General features: G+C 46.5%; 1 protein-coding gene across 3 annotated transcripts in view; it reads right to left on the minus strand.

Moving 5' to 3' along the window:
• FREM2 (FRAS1 related extracellular matrix 2) overlaps positions 1–6,339 on the minus strand; it is a 106,384-nt gene extending 100,045 nt beyond the window's left edge. For 2 of the 3 annotated variants that reach the window (XM_015851909.2, XM_015851910.2), the window contains exon 1: positions 1,096–6,339. In XM_015851909.2, coding sequence (XP_015707395.1) covers positions 1,096–6,241 — 5,146 coding nt within the window. In that variant the 5' untranslated portion in view covers positions 6,242–6,339. The remainder of the gene's footprint in view (positions 1–1,095) is intronic. The other variant, XM_015851908.1, reaches the window with a different exon arrangement.
• Between the last annotated feature and the right edge of the window lie 4,608 nt (positions 6,340–10,947).

The raw sequence follows: 10,947 nt of genomic DNA on the forward strand, positions 1-10,947 counted from the left end.
AAGCTTCAATACGTTTAGTCCCTCCTTACCTTCTACTCTGCACTAACACTGTAAAACTTAAGGCACATCAGCCATTCAGAAGTTCATCAGGCCTGTCTGCAGTTTATTTGGTACATTTGACAAGAGTGCCACTTAAAGCCAATCCAGTAACCAGGGATACGCATCAGTATGAGCTGTGTCAAATGAAACGCTGTCAGCTACAAGGACTCATCTCTGGCCTTACTACCTATGCAGTCCAGGCTGCCTGGGCCCCTTTAGCTCAGATGACTGCATGCAGTTATACACACTAAACACACAACAGCTGCAGGAGGCTCCAAGAAACCTCATTTCATTAATTCATCACAAAGTAACATGGATTATTCTCCAGAGAATAGTTAATGCTCCCTTTCAATTGAAGAAAGTTATTTCATAGCCTTGTGGTAAGGCTTTATTACAGTACATTTGGCATATGCAGTTTTCATCCTATTTATACCACCCGGCATTTTAGTTCTATGTAAAAATTAAGTACCGCTGACATAATTTTAAAACATTTATATTACCTTTTAACTTACCACAAACACTTTGTGGCTAAGGTTTGTGTAATTAAGACAACAAATGCACTCATTATCTTCCTATGTCTGGGAAATGATTTTGTTCTTACAGTTAAATACACTCAAACAGTACAGCAACTTACACCCTAGCCATGACATGACCATTAGTTAATAACAGCCTGGCCACTCCCGTAGCATTTTCTAAATAAGATTCTCAAAGAAGGCACTTGGCCTCTACAGATCTGGAGCCACACGCAACCAATTCTGTTATCCAAATGTATGGCATTGAATAAGTCAACTAGATATAATTAGACTTATTCCACGTTATTTGGACTGTAAGCTCTCCAAAGCAAAGATGATCCTTTATTCAGTGTTTATCCAGTAAACACCCTTTCCTGTTTAAAGCTATCACAGACACAATAAACAGTAAGTAGAACTAAAAAAAGAATAAAGTCGTTACAAATAAATTGCTGTCAAAAAGATTATCACATTAATTATTACACAGTTCAACATGAAAAAAAGAACATCTCCGGTGAACTAAAAAACACAGAGAGCACTGTAATACCTTGAGTGAACTGGCTGATGCTATGGTTGCCCTTCCCCAGGTGGATCAGGAATCCATGGCGAGGACCCTCAGTGATTCTGATCTTCAGAGCAGTATGTAAACTGTCCCTGTCTTCCACTTTGAGCACTTTGTTAGTAATCAGAAACCCTATGTGGCCAGTGGCCAGAATACGGAGAGTCTGAGCACCTTTGTTGGTTACAATTTGAGGTACGCTGTTGTCCACCGCCATTATGCGAATCTTCATAGTCTGAGGTCTCCTCGTTTCAAACACAGTATTAGGGAAGACATAGAAATCAGTGTGAGTGCCATCTGTAACAGTGAAAGAGAAGCTGTCCTCAACTGATTCTGTACCATCGTGTTTGTAGCTGATCAGATTCTCGTTGAGATCTTGTTTAGTGAAGGTGGTGACTGGTTTGGAGTGATTGAACATGATCTGACCGTGAACCGGTATTTGAGTGATGATGAATTTTAGTAATGGATCAGGTGTATCTCTGTCTTCTACAGTCAGTTCAAACGGGGTTATTAGTTTGTATTCATTTTCACTCACCACCAGGTTATGGATTGTGACAATAGGTTTCTTATTGTCCACATCACTGATAGAAATTCTGAAAGTGCGAAACACAGGGTTATAACCATCAGTCACTTCAAACTCAAAGCTGTCCATTTTCACCTCATCTTCTGAAGTGTGAATGTAATAGATTTTATTGCCTGCTAATAGGAGCTGAGTAAAAGTGGAGATGGGCACCCCAGGCTGATCTGTGCATTCAAGATGACCACGGACGGGTGCTCTGGTAATAGTGAAAACTAGATTCTCATCTGGACTATTTAAGTCACTGGTGCTAAGCAAATCAGTTGTAAGGGTTACCCTCCCTCCTTCCTTCAAAGAAACTCCTTTGCTGATTACATCTGGGAAGACTATATCAATACTACCTATTGTCACATAAAAGTAGCGGTCAATTAGAGGGTTTATTCCATCCGTCACATCAAATTTGATAAGATCACGAACACCTTCTCGGCCAAAGTGCATGTATCGAATTAAATTTCTATCCACTTCATCTTGAGTGAAGTTCATCCCCAGAGTGATATTCTCAACTCCACCTGAAGGTTTTAATCTCTGTAAGAGACCTTGTCCTGGCCCATATCTTACAATGTATGTCAAGGTTTTGTCTTCAGAATCTAGGTCAGTAGCTTTCAATATTCTGTTATGAATAGTCCTAGTTTCCCCTACTTCAATCTCCAAACCATCATTGATGGCCATTCTAGGTGTCTCATCATCTACAGGAATAACCATAATGAATATTGTTTTTATGGTAGTATGTTTACTGTCTGAGAGTTTCACCTCAAAACTGTCCTCCCTTGTCTCAGAGTCATCATGCTCATAGAGTATGTTGGAGCTCTCTGTTATCTGATCCAAGGTGAAGCTCTCCGCTAGGACAGTTCCATTGACCATCTGGTTCACGATGTGGCCATGCCTGGGAAGCCTGGTGATTGTAAATGTTAACTCATCGGCAGGGACGTCCCCATCAACTGCATTGAGGATAGGAGTATCAATAACCAGGCTCATGCCTTCCATCACAACAAACTCTCGCACAAAGATTTCAGGCTCTTCATCATTTGTTGGCATAATGGTAATAGGGAAAACACGTCTTTGGGAAAAGTTAATACCATCAGAACAGCGGAATGCAAATCTGTCTTCAACAGGTTCTACACCCTTATGTATACTCTGGACATAAAAAATGTGCCCTTGACGGAGGTCTTTCAAGGTAAAAGCACTAATAGCTATACCTGCTCTGGATTTTTCAGATCCTGGGGCTGGAGAGATGTTCTCTACATACCCAGATGTGGATTGGGAAACAATGGTGCAAAGAATATCATCACTAGGAGTATCCACATCTTCAGCCCTCAGATGAGCAGGAGTAATAACACGTTTGCCACCTTCCATTACTCTGAACTGCTCCCCCACTAAAATCTCTGGGGCTTTATTGTCAACAGGGAGAATAGTCACCAAGACTGACACTCCTTGAACAACATTGCCCCTGACATTCCACTCCTCAGATAGGTCAGACAAGGTAAGGTTGAAGGTATCTTCTTTGGGCAGAAGGCCTATTTCACCACTAGTATGAGCATACACCACAGCACCATCCAACACATCTCTCTGGGAAAATCTTTCTGCAGGCACCCCTTGGACCAGGATATTCCCATGCTGAGGTGGATCCTCTACAATGAAAGTCAACATCAAGTCATCTGTATCCTCATCTGTACCCTGAATTACATTAGCAGTGATTTCAGCAGCACCGTTCTCCAATACATCCAGGTAAGAACCAACAGTGCCTGGAGCCAACCGCAGGGTAGGAACCTCATCATCAACTGGGTGCACATTCATTTTTAATGTGATGGGCACAATGTGAACCCCATCACTCACATCAAGCCTGCAAGTATCACTGCTGGCCTCAGCTCCACTGTGTACATACACCACCCTTCCTTGTCTGATATCCTCCAAGCCAAAGGCACCTCCCAGGATCAAACTGTATCCAGAAAGCTGCAGCTGGCCATAACGAGGAGCCTGGGTCAGGATAAACCGAAGATGAGTAAGCTCTGTGTCCGTGTCACTGGCATCCAGCTCAGCTGGGCTAAGGACATGGCTGCCTCCCTCAGGCAAAGTAAAGCCAGTATTAGTGATTTCAGGAGGCTGGTTATCCACTGGTTGCAGGTAGATGGTGAAAGTCCCCTCAGCTGCATTGCCAGCTGCATCTTCCACTTGGTAGTGAAACTGAATTAGATGAGGAGCCACTCCCAGCTCTTCCTGTGGGGGGCGGTAGGAGATCTTGTGATGATTGATCTGGGCTTGGGTGAAGTGGGTAACCTCCACAGAGTGATCTTCAGTCAGCACAAGGGATCCAAGGCGGGCTCCATGCTCTTCTGGAGAATGGTTAGAGTCAGTGTCAGTGGGGGGCTGAGTTACTGTGTAGCGGAGCTCACGGTCCCCTGAATCCTGGTCTGTGTAACACAAGTGCTTCCTCCGCAGGGGAGTCACCTGCTGTTCTGCAACTATTAAGTGTAGGCTGCTGCTGCTGTGCAGCTCCGGGGCTAATCTGTCTACAGGATGCACCCGGATCACAAAGGTCTGTGGTCCAGAGCGGTTGGGTGGGTCATTGTCATCTTGGACCCTAAAGACAAACTGGTCCAACACAACCCCAGGGCCAGGGCTGTGCGGCCCAAAGTGGTGGTAATAGAGACGCCCTTCCACAATGTCCTGCTGCAGCCACTCTCTCACTGGCTTCTCATAGATTAGTGAGCTCCCCACTATGCCTGACACCCTCCTCCAGGAAAAACCCTCGTCTTCCTCCTCTTCCCAGCCAGGAGGTGGCTGGGCTTGCCGGAGGAGAAGTTGGCCAGCACTGGGGCCAGACTCCACTGTAAAGAGCAGGATGGCATCCTGTGAGTCAATGTCAGTAGCACTAAGAGCACGAGAGGTGATGGGCACTGTTTCACCCTCAGCTATAGCCAGCCCTGTGTTAGCATTGAGTAGGGGTGGCTGGTCATCAGTGGGAACCAGGGTAATTGGGAAAAGGAACTCAACATGGTGTCGGGAGCCACCATCTTCCAGCCTCAGCACCAAGTTGTCACTGAGTGGAGACTCACTGCCATCATGCTGGTAAATGACTCGGCCTGCTGCCAGCTCAGCCACCGTGAAGTGCTTACGAGGAGCGGCAGATGCTGGGGTGTCCTCCAGCAGAGTGAGGTGGCCATGTCTCAGTCCTGCCACAACACTCACCCGCACCTGCTCAAGGTCATCCTCATCACTGATCACAAGGTTAGGGCTGGGACCAGGGTCTGAAAGAGGCCGAGACTGCCCCTCATAGAGTACAAGACCAGTGTTGCGGGTCACCACGGGCGCAAGGGTATTCATGGGCTTCACCACAATCACAAAGGCAAAAGGCTCTGATGCAGCACCCTCAGGGTCCAGCACCTCCAGCTCTAGCTCAAAGAGACGTTCCTGATCAGAGTCCTCCATGGGGGGCTGGTAGGCAATGCGCAGCTCCCTCACATCGCGCTGGCTGAAGGAAGAGATGGGCAAACTCCGGTCATCCGTGCTGACCATGTACCCCTGGCCCGGGCCGAAGGGCGAGGTGATGTTGAACAGCAGCAGGTCTGGGGGTGACTCAGTATCCTCAGCCGCCAGCATGTCAGGTGTGAGGGCTGTGAGGACAAACTGGTCCACCTCCATCATCAGCATGGCCATGAAGCTGGGTTTGGGAGCGACATTCTCCATCCCTCCTCGAATCCGCACCAGCACCTGGAAATACTCGCGCTTGAGCATCGCCCCGCCTCCCGCCGCCTCCCACAGCTCGGCCACCAGCGGCACCAGGTCTCGGTTGGGGGAGCTGCCGGCCGCCGTGTGCCGGTATCGCAGCCCGAGGCGCAGGAACTCCTCGCAGTCCCACATGGAGGCGGGCACCGGGCCGCCCCCCACCGCCTCCACGCTCCCTCCCGCCGGCATCGCCACGGCCGTGGGGTAGTTGAGGATCTCTCCGTAGCGGGGCAAGCCGGTCAGCGAGGGCAGCAGGCCCACCCGGCAGCGCTGTCGGCTCGGTTCGAAGGCGAACTCCAGGCTGCGGGAATCCAGCGGGCTGCTGGTGCCCCGCAGGCGCTCCACGACGAGGGGCAGGTTGCGGGTGACGATCTCCAGCTGAGTGAAGAGCACCTCCACCTCCAGCACCAGCGGCAGCACCAGGGCTCGGCTGGGCGAGTCGTAGCGCAGCTGCAGGCGGACGCGGTCCCTCGCGGGGCTGCGGCCGCCCAGGTGCGAGTAGCGAACCTCGCGGGGACCGAAGTCGCAGGGGAAGCGCCTGGGGCTCAGTCGGCCCGGCCGCTGCCATAGCGGGTCCTCGTCCAGCACGGTGAGGTGGCACCGGTCGCCCGGCTGCACCTGCAGCACCAGGTCTCGCGTGGGGTCCAGCCAGGCGGAGCGGCCCAGAGGCACCCGCAGCCCGCGGTTGGCCACCACCACGGGGGGGGCCGCCGCCTCCGGTGCCCACGGTAAGGAGGAGGCGGCTCCAGCCGGCAGCCCCAGGCACACGCAGCCGGCCAGCAGCAGCAGCAAACCAGCCGGCAGCCGCCGCGGCACGGCAAGAAAAGCCTGCATGGCCCCTGGTGGAAGAGGGCAGAGGCGTCCGCACTCCTGCCGCCGATACAGACTCAATACCGCGCTCACCCCGCGCACACGCCGCTCTATGCGGACAGCCCGCCGCGCTCCAAAGGGAGCTCCGCCAGCTGCCGGAGAACCGCCTCCTGCCTCCACGCGGCCAATAGACACCCGTGGGGGGAGAGCCCGTCTATCGCGATTGAACGGAGCCGGTTGTCAATCTCACGGGCCACGACGGGTTCGGTCCCTCCTTCCTCACCCCCCGCTAAACAGGTTGTTGCTGCGGGAAGGGGCCGTGCGGGAGCGGGAAGCGGCAGGAGGGGGTCACCTGGAGTGGGGAGAGCTTTGCGAGCAGCCCAGGCTCCTCCTGTTAGGGAAAAGACTGTGGTGCTTGTTTAAACACAGGCTCTCGGGTTGGGCTTCTCCCACATCTGCTTGTGGTAACGGCAGCCCCGCGGAGCAGAATGAGGTGCCCGTCCGCACCGCCCCTCTGCTCGCCAGAAAGAAAACGGATAAATATCTCCGGGCAAAACACATCAGTTCGTATCCGATTTCATTGCTCGATGTGGCCGCTCATGGCTGTGGTTGAATAAAGGCTGTGCAGCATTTCTGACCTCTGGTGTCTGCAGTTAAAAGCGCGTCCTCAAGGAGTGTTTGCAAGAAGCTCCCTCTGAGAAACTCAAGAACAGGCTAAGAGACTGTGGGTTAAGATCAGGGTAAATAAAGGGCACCAGTGGTTGGGATCTACTGCCATCCAGGTAGAGGATTTCAACCACTTGGATGCCTGCTGGGAAAACTGAGGAGCAATCCAGGAGACTCTTGGAGTCCATTGAAGAAAACTTTCTTGTTCAGGTATTGGATGGACTGACCAGAGTGGGAGTGTTGCTGGACCTTGTGCTCACCAATGCAAAGGAGGTTGTTAAAGTCAAGATTGGAGGCAGCCTGGGATGTAGCAACTGTACCCTGGTTGAATTTGTGATCTCTAGGACTGTGGGCCTGGCAAAGAGCAGGGTCAGGATACTGAACTTTAGGAGAGCAAACTTCAGGCAGTTTAATAAATTATTAGGTGATATCTGGGAAGCTGTCCTTAGAGACATAGGAATGGAGCAAAGTTGGCTACTCTTAAAAGATGCACAAGAGCTCTCCATCCCTCAGAATAAGAAAGTGGGCAGGGGAGGCAGGAAGTTGGCACGGCTTAGCAAGGACCTGCTGGTAAGACTGAGGGATTGTACCAGCTGCGGAAACAAGGACACATCACCTGGGGAAGAATACAGGGATGCTGTCTGGGTATGCAGAGGTGGGATTAGGAAAGCCAAGGCACAGGTGGAAGTGAACTTGGTGAGGGATGTTGAAAACAAGAAAGGGTTCTGATACTGATCAGAAGAGGCAGGCCACAGAGGCTGATCATGAACATGATCAGAGGGCTGGAAGACCTCTCCTGTGAAGGCAGGCTAAAGGAGCTGGGCTTGTTCAGTCTGGAGAAAAGAATGCTGCAGGGGAACCTTGTTACAGCTTTCCAGTACTTAAAGGGAAGTTGTAAAAGTGAAGGAAATCAACTTTTTTACATGGATAGGTGGTGATAAGACAAGGGAGACTTAAACTTATCCCCCTTTAGTTTTAAACTAAAGGAGGGAAGATTTAGATCAGATAACGGGATAATGGGGAAGTTTTTCACTGAAAGGGTGGTGAGGTGCTGGAAGAGGTTCCACAGAGAGACTGTGGATGCCCCATCGCTGGAGTTGTCTAATATCAGGTTGGATGGGGCCCTGGGCAACCTGATCTAGTACTTGATCTAGCAGTTTGCAACCCTATCTGCAGTACTGAACTTGATGATCCTTGAGGTCCTTTCCAATCCAAACAATTATATGATTCTTTAATTCTGTAAATGGATAGAAAGTGGTTCTGTAGAATTTGGAAGCAACATTAATATATTAAATAATAATTCAAAAATAAGTGTACACCATGTTTATTCCATTCCAGGTTTAAACACTGTGATTTTTTTGCCCTTTTCCATTCCCTAAATCGATGTACACACATATGAATACACATGCACAGTTTGAGTTGCAAACAAATGCCAATGCTTGTTTTCAAATCATAATTAAAGGAAATAGACCTTGGCTAAATTTGGGTGCAACTCCAAAGCAGTTTCCTACCAGTTGTCACTGAATCAGTGTTATAGACCAAGATTGGGTCCAATAACAAGTCCATTGATTTCTTAAAATACTTTCTTGCTAAATTTTCATGAAAAAGAAAAGCGAGCTGGCATCCTTTCAAAATGTATGCAGATCTATTTGATTACTACGCTGTATTTATGAGAATAAGCAGGTACAGAAAGTTGTAATATGAAGAAGGCATGCTCATTTAGTGGAGTATTCATTTAAGTAGTGATTAATAAATAATTTACCTATTGAGATTCAGGAGGATGATTCAGTGAATCCTTTATGTTTCAGAAACTTCCTCATTATAAAATGAGTGCAAATCTATTATTAAATTGAATCCTTTCTGGTTTTGATGGTGGATCATAAATTTATACTCCTTAACTGAAACTGACAATCGAATAGTTCCAACATGAAATAAGTTTACTGTTTTAGTTATATAGTCTACATAAGTTTTAGTTATCAAAGTCTGCCCTCTGTTGATACCATGTAATCTTAACATCTTAACTGTAGCCAAGTCTGATTTTTGTTTTCCCTGCACTTTGCACAAGAGTTTTATTCTTATTTATAAAATTGATTCTAGATATGTTTTTAAAATAAATAAAATCATTTTGATGAGTAGATACTAGGGAATGGGATTGAATTTGGCATCCAAATGGCCATTTTTAAATGCTTTCTAAGTAACTAGGATCAGTGTTTCATAACCTGTAAGTATAAAAAGATTTACTATCTCTCACCAACTAACATTAACTCTCTTGCCAGGGAAATTAGGAGAGTGAGAATAGAGAATAGAAACAGAAGATTAGATTGATGGGAGCATTTGGATGTTTGCATATGGTATAAGTAATTTTGCTACAGTTCAATTCCAAAAGCCCACCTCTCATCCTAGGGTCTCATTCCTTGCCTCAGAGAAATCCCATGAACTTATATTTGCTTGCTTTGTATGTAAAAGCTCGGTATAATGAGCTTACTGTACATACTGTGGCACAAATAACATTTTCATCACCCACAGTTTGAAAGGCGATTTAGTGTACAAAGACAAAAATAAATCAGACTGCTATAGCAAAATAACAATTTGAAAATATTATGTCAGCCAGATGAGGAATGTCTCAGTGTCCTGTTATAGCTGAACTTAAGCGCCTACATTTCAGTTGCTTCCATGCTCACTTTTCTTCTCTTATTCCGATAACAAATTGCGATGCAAATGGCTCCTTTTGTTGGATCTAGTCTTCTTCCTGGGTATATGCAGCCATTACGTTCGGTCTTGTTTCATTCCTGCTACATGTTTCAAGGGGCGGATTGTTGACTTCAGAATCTTCTCTCTTCTTCCTGACATTTCTTCCTCACCATCACTCTTTATAAGCACAGCACTGCTGGCCATTACATATTCAGGTATGTACCAGCCTATAGACACTTCAAAACTCACTCAAAAATTTCCTTCTGTGTTTCTGAAGCTCTTTGTGGACATTTGATTTGGTACCTGATGATATTTCTCCACTGCCTCAGTAATTGTTTTCACCTGCTTAGCACTGGCATTCTGCCCACCCTCCATGTCTTTAGCAGTATTTTTCTTTAGCCTCGGGTCTTTGAAAGTCTACTTTTCAAGCCAACCTTCTTCAGTCTCTTTCTTATGATAGCTTTCCTCACAAGTAGCATGTTTTCCTTGAAATTCTTTCCTCTCTGCCTTTTGATCAATCTTACTCTTTTTGTTTCAAAGCCAAAATACAACTTCTTGATCTTCTATTAATAATACTAAGACTTGGTAATTTGCTAGAGTAAATAAGTAGTTCCACCAAGGTTCCCTACCTATGGTTTATGTCTTGTGTTTGGACTCTTTGAAGCCTTTCTTTCTGTACTTAGACTACAGAATCGATAATGTTACTTTTAAATGTGCATTCATACGCTTATCTTTGATGTGCAATGAAGGCAACGACAAAGATACGATAAGAAACACAGCTGTTTATAAAAGAAAAATAAAAAAATTTAGACTTTTTGAGTCCTTTCTCAGATTTCCAGTGGATGAAGCTGGTGAAAAGTTGGAAATGGCAGAAATTGACCAATGCCAAGTTCATTTCAGTGCATACACTGGAATAGGTGCATAGTGGTCTGGGTATGTGTTATGCTATATATATGCCACTTTTAATTATGACTGAAATCAATTTGTCAACAAGGCATTACCTGTAAGATATCTTGCTCTCAGAGCACCCTGACCTGGTGAAGGTCAATACAATCTAATCTTCTATGCTCATACATGTAATTGGAGTGCTTTTTTTGTGTTGGTTTTTGTTTGTTTTTTTGTTTTTCTTCTAACCTTCCTATTTTTCATCCAGACAGATATTGTGTCTTTGCTGTTTATCAGGCTGAATTTATACTGTCATATTAAAATTACAGATCACTGAAATTGCAATATAGTCAAGTGCTCATAGATTTTCTTAGTGATACAGGTAGGGAAACATTCCTGATGCCACATTCTCTGAAAAAGAATTGAAGCTTCTTAGTGGGTATGAAATCATATCCAAGCGAAGTAATTTAACAGCTCTTGTCCTAGAA

This window comes from Coturnix japonica, chromosome 1 (assembly GCF_001577835.2).
Source record: "Coturnix japonica isolate 7356 chromosome 1, Coturnix japonica 2.1, whole genome shotgun sequence".
NCBI classification, from domain to species: Eukaryota; Metazoa; Chordata; class Aves; order Galliformes; family Phasianidae; genus Coturnix; species Coturnix japonica.